At 38.3% G+C, this 18,942-nt stretch overlaps 1 protein-coding gene across 3 annotated transcripts in view; it reads right to left on the bottom strand.

The window, feature by feature from the left end:
- YLPM1 (YLP motif containing 1) overlaps positions 1–15,607 on the bottom strand; it is a 58,288-nt gene extending 42,681 nt beyond the window's left edge. For 2 of the 3 annotated variants that reach the window (XM_064486115.1, XM_010976498.3), the window contains exons 1-4: positions 14,576–15,603; positions 5,870–6,106; positions 4,741–4,920; positions 2,664–3,658 (exon numbers count right to left, since the gene is read on the bottom strand). In XM_064486115.1, coding sequence (XP_064342185.1) covers positions 2,664–3,658; positions 4,741–4,920; positions 5,870–6,106; positions 14,576–15,448 — 2,285 coding nt within the window. In that variant the 5' untranslated portion in view covers positions 15,449–15,603. Of the gene's footprint in view, positions 1–2,663; positions 3,659–4,740; positions 4,921–5,869; positions 6,107–14,575 lie in introns of all 3 variants that reach the window. The other variant, XR_010381033.1, reaches the window with a different exon arrangement.
- Between the last annotated feature and the right edge of the window lie 3,335 nt (positions 15,608–18,942).

The following is an 18,942-nucleotide window of genomic DNA, read 5'->3' as shown; positions in this document are numbered from 1 at the left end:
GTTTTTAAAATAAGGTAGAAAATGTGAGCAGGATCCTTTCAAGGACCAAAAAAGCCATCCTTATCAAAGCTACAGGTGGAAGAAGCTAGGAAGGGATATCTCCTACCTCAAAACAATATAATCTCTGCTCATCAAGATTTCAACAGACTAGAATGCTGGCCCAAACCTAGCTAGATGAAATGTAAAGATAAAGTCTTAGTAAAAGAAAAAAACAAAATGTGACAAAAAAACAACTGCACAGGTTCAGGATGAGGGAGAACTAGCTTATTAACAGTAAGGTGAAAAAGACCTGGGAAGCCAAATTGATGTTAAGCTCCACATGAGTCAACACTGTGAGAGTGCTGATCGAAAAAAAGCAATTTGTTCAGCTATATAAGTACATTTTTAATAATGAAGTTAGTAATAGGTCTATGGTCCTCCGCACCTGAAGTGTTCATTCTGAAGGAGACTGATAAACCAAAGGCCCTTCAAAGGACAGTGAACAATACAGCAGGAGAAGGCTAGAACCAATGTTAGTGTGAAAAGAAAAGAACTTCAGTTTATGTGATGGCAGAGCAGAGAAGATAAGGCAGGTGGAGGGAGACAGGAAGGTGGTCTTTAAACAACAGCAGGAACACACTGTAGAAGAGGGTAGGATAATTCATTATGTGTTGCACCACAGAGACAGATCTAGAATCAACAGGTACAAGATAAGGCAATACATTTAGGTTCAGTGTAAGAAATAAACTTTCTAGAACACAGTCAACACCTTATGGGCAGTGTTCCTTATTGCAGTGCCAGTGCTCAAGCAGAGTCCATCAACTGCTTGTCACAGGAAGCACAGTGGACTTAAGAGCGGATCAGAAGGCCTCGGATTCTAACCCCATCTCAACCACTTATTAGCTATGTCATCCGGGGCAATTTATTTATAACCTCTCCAAGTCTCAGTTCCCTTTATCATTTACATCATGAGATAACTAAGAGGAATAAAGTAATATGTGCAAGACCTAGGATGACAAACTAAAGTGCAACACAAAGATGAGCTGTTGTAGAAGGAATGCTGCACTAGAGAAACTGCTAAGATCCTCCTAGCACTGAAATGATTAACTGTACCTTGGGGCAAGGAAAAACTTAAAATAGGCCTTAAATTTACAAAGTTAAGATTTGGTAGGCAAAAGAGAAAACATTATTATGACAGAAAAAAAGGAAGTGGGAAATCTATGTTTTGGGAGGTGTTAAGAATGTACTTCTCATATAAATCAGTCACCAGACCTAAACGGCAATGCTCAATCCAGAAGATAAGCAGGAATTCAAATCAACTGAATCACGCATTGAACAGTGCTTAACTAGCGCTCTTGCTCTGGGGACCCTCTGGACTCAGCTCCCACTGTGTGAACTCAGGCTGTACTCTCCCACCTATGTGATCCTGAACAAATTATTCATCCCCTCACCTCCAGTTTGTAAAGGGTAAGTGTAGGGTATGAACCTACCAAGTTGACACATTGGTGAGAAGACTCCATGGGATAATAATGTATGGAAAGCCTCTGATAATGCTGCTGTTACCCAAAGGAATTCATGTTAATTGCCTCTAATGAGCTTTGATTTTGGACAGTTTTGTTTTCAGAATACAAACTTGGGGAGGAAATAAAAAATGTATTTTGTTTTCAAATGTAAAAATTAGGTTTAAATTTAAAATGATGATGTAGATCCACTGACACCGAGATAGAAAACTAACCAATACTGATTAAGTGGAAAAACCAAGTTACAAAATAATGTACTTCCTATGATTCAATTTTTATGACACATATTTTAAAAATTATTATCTCCACATAGTGGAATTAGGTTACATACTTTTTTCAATACTTTCCTGTACTATCTACATTTTGTATAAGGAATATGTATTTCCAGTACAATGTCCAACTGGGAAAAATATGATTTAAAATGTTTTTCTATAAGAAAATTATCATTTAGGCCAACTTGGGGAAAAAATACTTTCACAAACTTGAAAAAATAAATTTAACACTTTTTAAAAGATAAAAGAGAAAGCTTAGAAACTACTAAGAAATGTTTTGTGTGTTTTTCTAAATAAAAGTGTAGTTCAGACAAAAGAAAAACATCTCCTAAATTAAGGAAAATATAAAGAATATGAGTTCTACGTGGGCAGGAATTTTGCCCATGTTATAGTCACTGCTGGAAGCACAGAACAGGAACTTAATATTTGCTGAACAAATGAATAAAACAAAAGTCCTGTTTACCCTTACACTAAATTTCATGGCCTTATTTCACTAGATGCTTATTCATTTTTATCTCCAACAGCTAGCGTATCATCTCACAAAGAGAAGTTACCATTTCAGTTACTTGCTAAACAAAAAGCAAAAAGATCAATAAATTTAATAAACATTGCTTTTGAAGCTAAGAAATTGATAAACATTACTCTAAACGACTACATTCATCCTGGACTATAACCTCCACATTTGGATAAAAGCAGTGACATCAAAGAAATGAGGGCATGTTACCATTTCTAGATTTCATTATGCCATGTCCAATAAGTGAACAATACTAACATTATTAATTGTAAACCAGGAATGCATGTAAAAGTACAAAGAGAATATAAAGGCCTACTCAGCCTATATTAACAAAAAAGCCAAAATAACCCCCCTCTTCCCAAAAAAAGGCAGACCTACCTTGGGCCTCTTGGACCTTCCAAGTAACTGCTTCTAGGAGGATCTGGAAGCAGTCCACCTGACCTCCCTGGCATGTCCTTGACTGCAGTGATTGGCTGAGATGGAGCAGCTGAAGACTCCCCAAGTCCTTGCTCAGATGAAAATGAACTGTATGGCAGAGCAGATTTGCCCAGAGGAGCTTTAGAATTCACTTGTTCTGATGGGCCAATGGCTGATTGCAATGGAGGATGGTAAGTTGAGGGTGGGGCAGAACCAAAAGACACAGGAGTGGGAAGAAGTGCTGGTCTAGGTTTCTCTGGAACTTGTGAGTTCTGAGAACTGGAGGCTGGTGGAACTGGGGCTGTTGTTAACTGAGGAGGTATCCCTTGTGGAACTCCAGGGGGAGGTATTCCTGGAGGAGGTGTGGCTGAAGATAATGGTGGAAGGGGCATGACAGGTGGAGGTGCTGTTGAAGAGAGAGGCGGTGGGGGAAGAACTGGTGGTGGTCCTGCAGAAGAGAGGGAAGGTGGGGGTAGAACTGGTGGTGGCCCTGTTGAAGAGAGAGATGGAGGCATCACAGGTGGGGGCACAGAGGTTGGTAGAGAAGGTGGCATCACAGGTGGGGGCATGCCAGGTGGTGGCACTGAAGCAGGCAGGGCAGGGGGCATCACTGGTGGTGGCAATGATGGAGGCAATACCGGAGGGGGCATTGTTGGTAGAGGTGGAGGCATCTGAGAATATGGGACAAAAGGTGGTGGCATTGACATGTTTCCCATATACTGGTTCTTCATGTTCTGAAATGAATTGACTTTCTCCTGGAGATAGGTCTGAGTGGCTTTCATATGTCCCTGCCATGTTTTCCACTGCTTCTCATACTCCTGAAGCTGATCTTTGTGAGGATAGGAATGAAGCTGTTCCTCCCACAGCTGAAACTCTCGCTCCCATTCTTGGTAGAGATGTTGAAACTGCTGCTGCTGCATCTCATAATGCCGCAGCTGCATATCTACAGACATTGTCTACAAATAAAGGGATAAAAATTATTCCAGGATATTCATAAAAGATAAGTAATCATAATTAAAACATTAATGAATCAATGGCATTTGAAACCTAAGAAAATTAGAACATAAGACCTTGGGAGGCTAAGGATAAGCCTGTTAAATTCTTTCAATGATGATCATTCGCCTTTCTTCCTTTGATTTATTTATATAAGTTATCACAGAGTTGGAAAAAAATCAACCAACACTAAAACAAATATCTATCTCAACAATAAGTATTTTTCAAGTTTTTAATATTACTATGGATCATTTTAATATTACTATTGAAACTGATCTGTTATAACAAACAGACATAGGTTTATACCTCAAAGATACAAGACAAACAAGTATCTAAGTCACTTCATCTTTTGTGGTGTATTTGCTTAGGTTTTTTTGTGATGACTGTTTTGATCTTGTTGGTGGATTTTTGCTTGTCTGTTACTGTAGTGTTTTTTAGGCAAAACACTAGGTTAACTTGAAGCTATATAAGAAGCCCTAGTTCTTTTTTTTTTTTTAATCGAAGTATAGTTGATTCACAATACTGTGTTAGTTTCAGGTGTATGGCAATTTATTATATATATAAAAAATAAACATATGTATTTTTCTTCAGATTCTTTTCCATTATAGGTTATTACAAGATACTGAATACAGTTCCCTGTGCTATACAATAAATCCTTGTTGTTTATCTATTTTTACATATAGTAGTTTGTATCTGCTAATTCCAAACTCCTGATTTATCCCCCTACCCCCTTTGGTGACCATAAATCTGTTTTCTGTCTGTGAGTCTGTAAGAAGCCCAGGTTCTTAAATCCCTTAGCAAGATACTCTAACATCTGCCTAGATGGACACGATCAGAAGACTCCACTCTACCTGCCCCTCCCCAAGAGTATTTTCATAATACCAAACTTCCCAAGCCCCCAGGTAACTGACAGATTAACTGCTTGGGCACTCCCAGGGAAATGTCTGATATCTTTCCTTCTTCACAATTAAATCTCTTTCATGAGAAAGAAATCCTTTAAATGTCTTGGGGCAGTTTCCCATGTGTCAACTAAGGAAGCACTCACCTGTATATGTAGTGGTTGCTGTATAATCTGCTGGTACTGTTGTAGGATCTGCTGTAACTGAGTGTGCTTCTGCATTATTCCCTGATACTGGAAGCCAACTCGATGTTGCTGGTGCTGCTGCCAGTGTGCTGCTGCAGCTTGCAACTGTTTTAACCTGGCATCTTCTTCCGGGTCCTCAGACTAAAGATAAAAGAGAGGATATATTTTTTTGTAAGTCATAAACAACCATCAAATTAATAAGAAACTTGAATATTTTATGAAGTATTGTACTGTATAGTATTGTGTTATAAAGTCCAGAATCCCTACAACTCTGGCTGAGAAAAGCTGTTCTATCTTTAGATAAAATACCTACTTCTATCTATACTGTCATCATGGACACTAATACAAAGGGGTTTATAAATTCCACAGTCTTCACTAGCATAATAATCTCATTGTTCCTAAATAGGATAACCATTTCCCCAGCAGACAGTCAATCCACAGTAACTGTCCTTTTCACTCTATGAGAAATCTGTTTCTTTTTCACTTTAGTCACTTTTCACCAGCTGACTACTGTGTAATCATTATATTTCATTAATGTTTCCACATAAGGTTCTTGGGAGAACAATGACCTTTGGACCAACATGAGAACTTTGCGTGTGCCAGTGTATGCTAAGCGACAAGGATTATCACATTTAATGCTTCAATAGCTCTATAAGATATCTACTAATGGAATATACCCGTTTTGCAGATGAGAAAATTAGAGCATAGAATGGTTAACTAACTTGCTCAGTCACTACTTAGACTACAGCCTGGGCAGTTTGACAATAGAAGTTGAATCTCATAATTGCCCTGTGCTGCCAATATGAAAACACTCAACCTGGCATCCCTTTAGTGCTTAGAGACACTCAATTCAAAAGAGTGTCTAATTCTTTCCTCTCACTTAAATCATGGAAAAAAATGCCTTTTCTAAGCCTGACAAGGCATACATTTGATTATTCCACAAATGAAATTTTACAGGCACTTAAAAAGAAAATATGAAAATATATATCAATTTGTAACAAAGGTATATGTACACGCGTATTATACATATATGAATCAGAAAAAGAGCTGAACAATTTAATAAACACCAAGTAATTAATTTTATGGTTACCTGGGGTTCCTCAGGTGGGAGAGGAGGTGGTACATCCTCATTGGGGGGTGGTAATGGAGGCTCCTCAGATGGAGGGGGATCTGTTACTTGACTGGTGGCAGGCACAGTAACTTCTTCTTTTACTGGCTCAGGTGTATCCTTTGCTACAACAGGACCCTTTTTGTGTCCTGGCAAATGCACTTTTGTCCTCTGCTGCAAACTAAGCAGGTGCTGTCGATACCAATACTGCTGCTGTTCCTACAACAGAAACCATTTTTAAGAATTTTAATTGGCAATCCTGTATGTCTGCAATTTGGTATTGACAAACAACTATATTTATGTCTGTGTTCATGTATCTGTACGTAATAAAAGGCAAAGCTGGACTGAGAAAGGCAAACAACAAAGAGCTTTCAATTCCTCCTCTAAATTTATACATTTAAGTTAAACTATACATATGAATTCAACATACTTCTCTACTCTTGTAAAATAAAAACACGCTTTTGGAGGTGAGAGCAGTCTTTCTGATAAATGAGCAGAATAAATCCTTTCAGTACTCACAGCTACTTATTTTTAATTTGCCTTTAGTCGGTCCAGATTTATTCCCAAGGATCTTGTGATTAATGAAAATAACCTAATAGTCCTATCTCTTCTCTCTGTCTTCTCTTCTGCAGTGTTCTTTCCCCTTTTAAACACTACTAATCTTGCTATGCTAAGGTATATTTGTATAAGTCAAGAGTACACCGTGTTTTAGAATGCTTTCTATTTATTTTAAAAGTCTCGCTTTGCCTTATAAATTATACTGTAACTTGGCTTTCTGGAAGCTCGTTTTGTTTTTCCACTTTTTCAAAATTGAAACAATAAGTTTAATGTGGAAAAAAATTATAAGATACAGCCTATCCTCATTATTCACAGATTCTGTACTTGTGAATTTGCCTACTTGCTAAAATGTACTTCTATATCCAAAATCAATACTCAAGGAGCTTTGACAATCATTTGTGAACATGTGCAGACTGGCAAAAAATCTGAGTTACCTGACTTGCATGTTCCCAGCTGAGGCAGGGCATAGCCATGTTCTGCCTTTTTATTTCTTATACTTTAAATAAATGTTTTTTTCAAGGTCTATTCAGGGCCACATTTTTCACATTTCTGTGCATTTTGTTGAAGATTTTCCTGTTTAAAATGACCCCCAAGCATACTGCTGAAATACTGTCTTGTGTTCCTAAGTGAAGGAAGGCTGTGATGTGCCTTGAGAAAATACCTGTGTTGGATAAGCTTCGTTCAGGCAAGAGTTAGTGCTGTTGGCTGTGAGTTCAATGTTAATGAATAACAATATACATTAAATAAGGTATCTTTAAACAGAAACACATAAGAAACAAGGTTACATATTGACTGGTTGATGAAAATGTGACCAAACGCCCACAGAAACCTAACCCCATATTTCCCCTAGGAGCAATGGTTCAGTATTCACTAATTCAGTGCTCTTTACAATTTTATAAAACATAAATATCTTGAATAAAGAGACTTGACTATACAAAATAAGCAATAACTAATTAAAATCAATTTAAAAACCTCACTGCTCAGAAATAACTACAGGATCTCCATTATCCCAGTGTTCATTATATAATTCCCCATGGTTACAAGGTTACATAGGAAAAAAAAGTTGTCCCAACACTAAAATATTCACTAATGAACTCCCTATATAATTCCATAATTAACAACAGCATATATTCCTACTTAAATTATAAAGATGCAGGATTTTATGAAAGTGATTTTGGAGAACTTTGGAACTCATCACTGATAGCTGAGGAACTAAGTACTACCAGTTAACAACCCAAAATAATTTTTTCTAATAGGAACTACAAAAGAGAATGACATTAGTATTAAAGGCTGAAAAACAGCCCCTGGGAAAATTTATAAATCCGTAAAATATTTTTTCAACATATCCAAAAATGAAATAAAAGATACTATAATGTTGTCATATAATTTTGTCACGAAAAATTATAGTACAGAAACCTAAACTACACTTTATTCTTTATAAACTCCAAGACTCAGCCATTCATGATTTTTGAGCTGTTTTTCAAGATTGTGTCCCAAAGCAAATTTTTTACTTTTTATGATAAACTTTTGGTCCTTGTATTAAATTGATTCATTTTACTTGCATTCACTAGAATTCATTATCTTTGTATAACCAAGATTTCTTACATTTTTACTATTTTATCATATATTCTCTCCAATTTTCCACATGCAATATATAGTCTTTTTTCACTAAACATACTGTTTTGTTATTTTTCACTCACAGAATGTAATTTTTTGGGAGAGATATATATGTCTCATGCCTTTCTTGTAACCTATCTGGTGCTTAAGCATAGTGCTGTAGCACACAATAGAACATCAACAAATCAGCTAAAGACTTCCCTTCCAGGCTACTAATTTCCATGACCTGAAACTTGCTGCAGTCCATTGGGAAGAATATATTTCATCTCACTAACTCCATCTTCAAGTTTGGGTCATTGGTGAGGTTTTTTGTTTGTTTGTTTTTAATCATCATATACATAATCATCAGCTCCTGGGATATAACTACTTTTACTATTCAATATGAAAAAAAAACAGCACATCAACCATTATAGTCAACAATAATGTAATATTAAAATATTTTCAGTGGGGAGGATATAGCTCAATGGTAGAATGCATGCTTTGCATGCATGAGGTCCTCAGTTCAATTCCCAGTGCCTTAAAAATTTTTTTTAAACTTTCTTCCATTATTTTATAAAAATACTGAAAATAGCAACAGGTTTATCTTTCAGCTTTAAAAAATTAATAAATTCTTTCAAGCAGAAGTTAAAAGTTTCCTTTTTTTAAAGGTGCTCTGAAAACATCACCAAAAGATACAAAGATGCAAACGATCTTTTATAAACTAGAAGTCAGTGGCTACAGATATAAAGATCATTCAGGTCTAGATTTTTTATCAATTTGTACCCACCTTATTCTCATGCTTTCTTTGTCTTAGACTTAGTCTAAGGTTAAGAACTGTGTTAGGAGCTCAAGTGGTTGTTGATTTACTGAGAGCATGCACTGCAGGTCAATTTCTATTTAATATGAACCCAATAAGCAGAAACAAGATCAAATTCAATCCTAGGATGAGGATTTGGCACATTTTTAAAGCTCTACAAATGAATAATGATAAAATCATTCAGAAATGTCCTCAGTGACCCCACAGAAGGTCGATTTATCTCTATTTTAGAAAGGAATAAAACCTGCCTGGACTTGCTAATGAAGCCAAACTAGTAGCCAGTTTTTCTGAATGTCCCATTACATCAGGAAACTCCATCTTATATGGGATGTTAGTTCATAGGTTGAGGAAAATCATAGTATAAGTCACATTCAAAAAGAGACTGAATGGAGTTAAAAAGTAAGGATGTATTTGTCACAAATATCATTACCAAAAAAGATGCTAATTAATTCAGTACGTACTTACTGACCACTTGCTACCAGTACAGTAATAAACTAGGTACTAAATGATTCTCCAAGTAGGGAAATATAAAGGAGGAAGGAGAGGGAGAGAGAGAGAGAATGAACAAATGAACACATGTGTATGTGTGTGTGTGGTGTTTTAAAGATTAATTTCAAAAGGTTACCTTTCCTATCCAGGTTGATTATTACAAATGCCTATAACATTAAATGTTCAGTATCATATCCTAAAGAAAGGAGGCGGGGGTGGTCGGGGGCAGGGGGGCACTTGGTAAAACAATGAAATGGATTTCCATTTTTAAAACGTACTTAAAATATATTTATTTCCAATATTTTTGAGGTTCATATTCTACTCCAGGAATTACATCACCAGATAATCTTAGCCCCACCTTAAAAAACAAAAAAAAAAAACTATTTTACTTTGCCCCTTCCTCCAGCTCCTGCCCACACTCTCTCTCTCTCCTTCAGTCAAACTTCTTGAAAGAGTTGTCTATACTCACCATCCCCATTTCCTCACCTTCCATCACTCCTCAAATCAATGCAATATGGCTTCAGTCACTATGAAACTGCTCCTGCCAAGGTCAACAATAATCTACATGTCAGTAAATGCAAAAGATAACTCACAGCCTTCATCTTACTTGACCTCTCAGCAGTGACACAGCTAACCACTCCCTCCTCCTAGAAACAGTCTTCCCTTCACTTCTGTGGCCCTGTGCTGTTCTGATTTTCCATATATTTATTTGGCCTTTCTTCCCACTGGTTCTCTTAGATACTGATTCTGCAGAGCTAGGCTCAATGTCCTTTAAACTCTATTCTTACTCTACACACACTCTGCAAGAGACTTCACCTATTTCTGTGCCTTCAAATACCATTTTTGTGCTGATGACTCACAAGTCTATCATGTTTCCCAGATCTCGCTCCTGGACTCCAGATCTGTATCTAACTTCCAATTGGACATCTCCACTTGGAATCTTATGTCTCAAGGATCTTAAACTCAGTAAGTCTAAAACTTAACTCATCATTTCCCCCTCATCCCCAGATCTGTTCTTCCTCTCCTGTGGTTTTCCTATTTTATTAGTATATGGAACACCATCCACTCAGCAGCCTACCCTAGAAACCCAGGAATCATCCTTGATACCTCCCTCTCCACTACTATTCAATCTCCAATTGGATTCTAGCACCTAAATATTTCTCCAGTCTTTCCACTTCTCTCCATCTCATCCATCACCATCCAAGTCCAAGTCATGACGAACTCTTGCCTGGATTACTCTATTGACTATTCTCTCCAAATCACTCTTGCTCCTTTCGATTCCACTCTCCACATTGCAAAGCAGAGTGAACTTTCAAAAAAGCCAGTCTGTCACATCTGCCTATATAAAATCCTTCAGTGGCTTCCTACTGCCCTTAGGATAAAGTCCTCATAGGTACCCCCTGGTCTGGTTTGGACCTACCATTCTCTACCCGAGCTTTCAGAAAGCCTTACTGAACTTAATTCTTTGAATTCTTATCTGGTTAATTCCTACCCATTCTTCAGGTTTCATTTAAATATTACTTGCAAAGGGAGACCTCGTCAATAAAGGTCAGAGTGCCCAACTATATTTAATCATTTGAAAAATATTTATCCTTCACCTACTGTGTGTTAGACCCTGAGCAAGGCACTGTGAAAACAATGGTGAGCTTTAAAAAGCTCGCCTTTTCTATTCCTTATGGAACAGTCTAGTGATATTTTCTATTTTATAATCTTACAGTACTGTGCACTTCTCTTAATTACTTATTAAATGTCTTTCTCCCCATCGGGACAAGTCAGTGAGGGCAGGTACCATGTCTATTTTGCTCACCATTTCATCTCTGGTACTAAGCACAGTTCCTGGCACATAGCTGTTACTCAATATTTGGATATTAAATAATGACTAAAAACTCTAATCAAAGTCAACAGCTTCATCTAAATAAGTTTTGAGAACAGAAGAAAAAATCACAATTCATGAAAAAAAGACCATATGCATTTTACCTAGCCAGTCCTTTAAACACACAGAAAAGATAATTCAAAAGACACACTCCATTAAATCACCAGCACTTAACTCTGAAAACCAGAAATTAAATGGAAGAATACTAAGTATCTACCCTGTCTTTTCTATACTAACTGTATTTCCAATCAAATAACCCTAGGTCATGAGTGAAAGTCTTTCTTTACAGAATTCAGTACAGTAAATGTAGAAGAAATGGCAGAAAAAGTCATCATGTTGCAACCTCTAATGAAGAAATAATCTACTCACGCAAAGACCATCAATGGATGAAACACTAGATGAAACATTAGATGCAAGATTGATGGGAAGCTTTACAGTGGAGGAATCAGACTGTCACCCCCTGATCAATTTTGGCACCACTAACTGTGGGACGACTAGGTACTGAGTATCTCCTGATGCGGATGCCAGTGAAGTACACAGCACTACCTAGGTTATGAAGTCCACCTACCAAAAGTAAGGTAATCTTCAATCTAAGGTTTCAGAGTTAATGTCTAGTTTATGAAACACATGGGAGAGAGGAACAAGTCAAATGACACCATGAGATGACAGACAAATCCAGAGCATGGGACAGTCTACAGGACAACTACCACAGATTTTTTTACCAAGCTCAATGACAGGGGGTAGAAAAAGAGAACAGGAGAGACTAGCCTAAGTCAAGGGTTCTCAAGTGAGAGTGATTTTGCCCCCAGGGGATATTTGGCAATGTCTGGAAACATTTTTGGTTGTCACAACTGGGGGCTGCTACTGGGATCTAGTAGGTAGAGGCCAGAGATTCTGCTAACATCCTACAATGCACAGGATAGCCCTGCAACAAAATTATTCTGCCCAAGAATGTCTATGTTGGATTTCGATTTGAACAAACCAACAAAACATTATTGAGTCCATTGGGGAATTTTAACATGGATAATACCAAGGAATTATTTTTATTAGTATGATGAGACAATAGGGGAAATCTGAATGGATCAGGTATCAGATGATAGAAACTGTCAATTCTGTTAGGTGTTATGTGTTTACCTAAGAAAGGGTCCTTTTTTTTTTTTTAAAGATGTCTAATTAAGAATGAAGGAATCAAATGACTTGAGATCTAAGATTCATTTTAAAATATTTCAGCAAGAACAACAACAATAAAGGCCTAAGTGAAATAAATACAGCAAAATCTTGATAGCTGTTGAAGTCAGTGATGGGTATATGGAGGAATCATACCATTTTCTCTACTTCTGTGCATGTTTAACATCTTTCACCATAAAAAATTTAAATGAAATATTCCAAAAATAAAATATAAATCAAAAAATAATAAATGTGCAGAAGGGTTAAGTGTCAGAGATTGGCACTAGCATGAAAAAAAAAGTTTATTATCTAATAAACCAAAGTATCCCAAGTCTAAAACATGACAACTCTTGTATCTTACTCAGGTCTTTGTGGAGAGCCTACAATTTGCAAGGCACTGACCTAGGTGCTACACGGGATAAAAAGGTAAGTGGACAGTGTCTGCAAGGGACCTACAATGTGAAGAACAGTACCAAACCACATGGGGAAGCTCAGGCATGGCTTCACAGAGACCGATACTTGAGATGTGCCCTGAAAGCAATACAACTCTAAGAGGGTGGCAGGGTTGAGGAAGTTGGGACAAATTCTAGACAGAAGTAAGAAAACCTAAAGAGGCCCACTCACACCTCTCAAACCTCATCTTCCATCACTTTCTTTCTGGCTCTCATCAAAAAATTTAAGGCACTGAATATTCAAAGCACCAAAAGAAGTTCACTATAGACAAGGGTACAAAAGCAGAAAAGCCAAAAGCAGTGTTCATGGTAAACATTTATATTAAGGATCGGTCTAATCACCCCCTACAACCAAAAAACAATTAATTTGTCTTTCTAACGCCAGAAAAAGTCTAGAAGAGATGAGGATATAAATGTCATATTTTGGCTTGGACTAACTCTGAAAGTGTTTAACTACAGAAGCACTGGAAATTTCAGAGTAGGGTGATAAAGAGGGCAGAAATTCTGTCTCTACTGTAATAGAAGAATCTAGGAAAATAAGCTGGTCAGATGGTACTAATATGGTAAGCTAATAGAATCTCTTATTCAACTGTTTTACCCATTACCTCAAGTGTTTTCTCTTAATGATGTGCCAAGCACATCTTGTTTAAAACAACTTGTTTTGTTTTCTTAATTTCTAATGCCAAACTACTGTAAAATTAGAATGCTGCATCCCTATCTATTGTAAATCTTTTATATGTAAATCTAAGCTTGTGGATGAAAAGATTCTCTTTTTTCATTAGGGAATCTAGGTAGACTACTAATTGCTAAAAGTGTCTATCTTAAGAAATCAGAACAGATGATTTCTTCCAGTTTAATCCTATCTTCTTTCTTAAGGGAGGAATTCATTTATTACTGTTATCCAATCAATCTTTTATCCAATCAATCTTTGACAGGGAAGCATCATTTCAAATAGAAGTTTAGAATAATGGCTTTCTTATGAAGAGCTATCATGAATTTTTTTTTTTAAAACCTGGCCAAATTCAAGGCTGTTACTCAGGAGTAAATGGTAACAACACGCAATTCAGCAAATTGTTCATGTCTTAAAAGTATCTTCAAGTGATGTGAGAAAGAATGCATGAGTCAACTCCTTAAATGACCAATAAGCTCCTCAAAAGATCAAATATGTAGACTTCCTAAGTATTATATACATATCCATAAATATAACTAAGATGCTCCTAATTAGAACAAGTTTTCCATTCTTCATTTGTTGAGACCTCTTAATTCAGGAAGCTGATAGCTACCAGTGGTTTTTTTAAAGAAGCTAACTGGTCATAAGAGTTACATGCATTTCAAGTGTAAGCCCTTTGAGAAGTTTCTTTTTCATGCTGCCTCTCAAACAGAATTTTAGTTTAAGTTACAATTAAAAAAAAAAAAAACAAAACAAACCTTTGCAACAGCAACAAAATCTAGAAGGTTGATCAATGGAAACCAAGAAATACATCTGAGAAGTAAACTCTTGAGCCATACCAATACTCCGGGGTTTAGAGGTATCTTCACACTATTCTCTTAATAATCCACATGTAGCTAGTTTAAAAGCATGGATGTCAGACCTCTGACTTTTACGGAATCCTTTGGAGTGTAAATTAGCTAGTTACCGTGTGTTGGAATTAGGCTAATCACTGGGTAAAGCCCCCAGGTCTGCTCACTTAGGGCCCCCTAGGTGAGAGAGGCGTTCTGGGCAGATGCTTTCTTACCTGTGGAGTCATCGTAGAGGGATCTGGCTCAGGGGCAGCTTGCTGCTGTTCAGCACTCTTGTTCTTGGCCCCGCTTTCCAAAGGCTCTTGCTGGACAGTTGCCTTATTCCCAGAAGAGGCGGACGGTGGTGGTGGAGCTAGTAGCTGGGATTTAGAATGGCCTTGGGAGGGGCGGGAAGGGGATGCCTGAGAAGAGGGCAAGTAGGACTGGGAATGGCTCAAATAGGATTGCGAGGAGGAGGATGAGGAAGAATAAGAGGGGGTGGGCCCCAGGTAGGATTGGGAAGGTGGGGACTGAGAAGGGGACGGCTGAGCGGGAGGCAGGTAGGGCTGAGACGAGGCCGGGGGATAGTACGAAGGTGGCGGCTGAGGTGGGGGCATGTAAGACTGAGACGGGGGCATATAGGACCCCGGTGGTACTGGGGGAGATTCAGGGGGCGAATCCAGCTCCATGGGAACCAAACCAGGAGGCCCATCTCGTTGGTGGTGGAGCATCTGATGTTTGTACTGCTGCTGCTTCTGATAGCTGAGAGCCGGCCCAGGTGGCGGAGGCATCGGTGGCGGTGGTGGCTGCCAGTCCCCATAGCCGCCCCCCGGCATCACTGGCGGGGGCGGCAGAGGGGGCGGAGGAAGGTGATGGGGCTGGAGCACGCACTGCATTTGCTTCTGGTGCATCTGCTGCAGCTGCTGGAGCTGCGCCAGGTGCTGCTCGCGGAAGCTCATGAAGCCGGAGGAGGAGGGGGCCGCGGGAGTCGTCGAGCTCGAGTACCCGGGCCCTGGCGAGGCCTCAGGAAGGGCCACCGGCGGCGGCGGCGGGACCGGCGGCGGCGGATAGTGGCTGCTCCCGCCATACCGGCCCCAATTCGGGTACATATCGGAGAAGGAGGCGCAGGGCTCGTCCTGGCGCCGTTACTCGTCGCAACCGACCTCTAGGAGCCGCGGCGGCGACAGCGACAGCCGGAACTCGCGGCGCCTACAGGCCCCGGAGCGTGTAAACGGAGCGCGCCAGTGCGCCGGCGCTCCGGAGCTGGGCCCGCGACCGGGAAGGCGGGGACCGTACTGTGGCGACTGCGCCTGCGCAATAACCACCGAGATGAGAACAAAGGCAAGATAGAGCGGCCCTTTGCTTGGCGACTCTCGGTTGCCATCTTCCTTCCGGTTCGGATAATGTAGGTGCGAGCTTAACATTCTCATAGAACCGAGGAACCATAGAGTCTCGCAGCTGAAAGGGGTGGTAGAGATCCTATCGCTCTACGGATTCATTTTTGAATGAAAAAAAAAAAAAAAAAAAAAAAAAAGATTCCATTCACAGTAGCAACAATCGCAGCAACAACAACAAAAACTACGAAACAAGTAGGAACAACACTAATAAGAAATATGTAGAATGTATATAAAGGAAACTACCGAACCACACAGAATCAAATCCGAGTGGGATAAAGCTAGACTTTAAATAATGGAGCGGTTTATCATGGTTCCGAAAGAAAAGAGAAAAAATTATGAAGATGTCAGTTCTTCTCAAATTAAATTAATAGATTTAATTCAATTCTAAAAAAAATCCAACTGGGAACAAATCTGTGAAGAATGGAAATGTATTTTGAAAATAGTGTAAGACTACATCAATTTCTGTAGGTATTGTGAAAGGGGAGAAATGGAATTCTTTAGAATAACTCAACACAGAAAAATTCATGTTGGAGTATCTCAACTAAAGGAAAGTTAACAAAAACCAGATACAAGATTACCTAGAGAAGACGACTTAGAAAATAATCCAATCTCTCATCATAATGCTAAACATGATCTCCTTTGGCTTGAATGAATTACTGAAAAACAAATCTGATACACACTGAATTTGGAAGAAGAAAAAAAAAAAACCCAACTATCTAACTCTGAGACTTCTAATTGTGTCAGTGTGTCAGTTGTGCACCACTTAAAGATTTGACCTTGCTTCCATCTTAACAACCTAGATCTTCACCTCTCTTAGGAGGTGGATGTGAGTGAAAAATGGGGCAGCTAAGCTTTCTTCAGAAGAAAGGGCTTTTCATTCTCAAATAGGAATTTGTGTTTCTGTTAACTTTTATTGAAATATAAACCATATATCTAAAACTATTCATCATAAGTGTACAGCTTAGTAGATTTTCACAAACCAATCACACTTATGTACTGATCAAGAAACAACATCACCCAACTCAGAAATCCCACTTACTTATAATTTTAATATTTCAATTGAAATTCTCTTCGAAAACTATAAAAATAAATGTGAAATCACCTTAGACTAAACTTAAGGAGAAAATCAAATGATCATCTCATTAGATGCAGAAAAAGAATATGATAAATTTCAGCATCCATTTATGATTTTTAAAAAGATTTGCAGGCCAGAAATAAAAGGGAACTTCCTTAATCTTACACAGAGTATTTACTAAGAAAACTACAGCAAACATCACACTTAATTGTGAAAAGTTTTCCCACTGAGATTGAGAACAGATGTCCATTACTATCACAATTGCTACAGGTTGAACTGTGTCCCCCTCCAAAAAAGATGTTTAAGTCTTAACCCCCAGTACCTCAAAATGTGACCTTATTTGAAAATAGGGTTGTTACAGATGTAATTAATTAAGATGAGGTTATACTGGAGTAGGATGGGCCCCAACCTAATATGGCCCCCAATCTCCTTATAAGATGGCCATCTGAAGACATTCACAGAGAATGCCATGTGATGCAGAAGGCAGGAATGGAGTTATGCAGCTGCGAGCCAAAGAGTGGAACAAATGGAACTCTCATACACTGCTGGTGGGAGTGTAAATTGGGATAGCCACTCCGAAATACTATTTGGCACTGTCTACTAAAGCTGAACAACCCCAGAGTCTATGACCCAGGAATCCCACTCCTAAGCCAACAGAAACCGATGGAAATATATATGTTCACCAGAGGACATGTACAAAAATGCTCAAAGCAACACTATTTGTAATGGCTGAAAACTGGAAAACAACACAAATACCCACCTATACTAGAACAGATAAGCTGTGGTATATTTATATAATGAAATACAAACAGCAAAGAGAATAAAGGAACTACACATGAAACAACTCAGATGAATCTCACAAACAATGCTGAGCAAAAGAAGCTAGACAGAAAATAATACAAACTATGTCTTCACATATATAAGCTCAAAAATAGACAAAATTGATATATAGTGTTAGTTTCAGGACAGTGAAGGAATAGTGACTGGAAACAGGCAGAAAGGGAGCTGCTGATGCTGTTTCTTAATCTGGGTGCTGGTTACATGGGTATGATCAGTTTATGAAAAGTTCACCAAGCTGTACCACTAATGATCTGTGCACTTTTGTTTATATAATTCAATAATGTACCATCAAGAAAACTGTAAAAGATGGAAATTCAAAAGAATATTTACTGTATAATTGACTTTACATATAGTTCAAAAATAGGCAAAATGAAATTATAGTGTTAAAAGTAAAGGTAGTGGTTGCCTTTGAGGACAAAGAAAAGGATACTGACCAAGGAGGCGTGATGGTTATAAGTAGGTTTCTGAAGTGCTAACAATGTTCTACTTCTTGAACCAAGTGGTAATTACACAGATACTTGCTTTGTTAATACTTACTGACCTGAGATAAACACGTTCATACTGTATAACACAGGGAACTATATTCAATATCTTACAGTAACTTATGGTGAAAAAGAATATGAAAATGAATATATGTATGTTCATAAGTGACTGAAGCATTATGCTGTACACCAGAAATTGACACAACATTGTAAACTGACTATATTTCAATAAAAGATATATATACAAAACTTACTGAGCTGTAAATTTATCCTTTGGCCTTTCCTGTTTGTGTGCTGTACCTCACAATTTTACAAAAAAGTTTTCAAAAGAGTAGGAAAGAGAAGAAAAGTGACAGTAGTGGAAGGCAGAGAAAGATGACAGGTGGAAGAAGACAGAAAGCTGTCTCTTTGCTTTTTCCTTTCCTACCTGGCATGGTAGTTTCTAGCCATCAGGTTCTCTATCCAGAACCCCTTCCTCAACAACAGGTTTTCCAGCACCTAATAGGGAAACAGCACTGCTATTTAAACAGGCCCTTCACAAATTTAGTCATTGTTCTAGATGATACAGGGAATCCTTCCCCCTGCATTCTTACTGTCAGGGAACTAACATGCAGTTGGCCATTCTTTTGGCCTGAACAATTTTCAAAAGTCACAGCCATCTTCATTATACAGAACCACTGTCTCCAGAAAATTCTTTAAAAGAAACCTCATTGTGTAATACTCTCCTCATGACATTTTAGCAATGTTGATTTCACGTTGTATGACCAACCACCAAGCTCATTTTTCAGAGACTAATTTTACTAATCTAG

The sequence above is a fragment of the Camelus dromedarius genome, chromosome 5, assembly GCF_036321535.1.
Source record: "Camelus dromedarius isolate mCamDro1 chromosome 5, mCamDro1.pat, whole genome shotgun sequence".
Classification (NCBI taxonomy): Eukaryota; Metazoa; Chordata; class Mammalia; order Artiodactyla; family Camelidae; genus Camelus; species Camelus dromedarius.
This window is presented reverse-complemented; position numbering and strand designations above follow the sequence as displayed.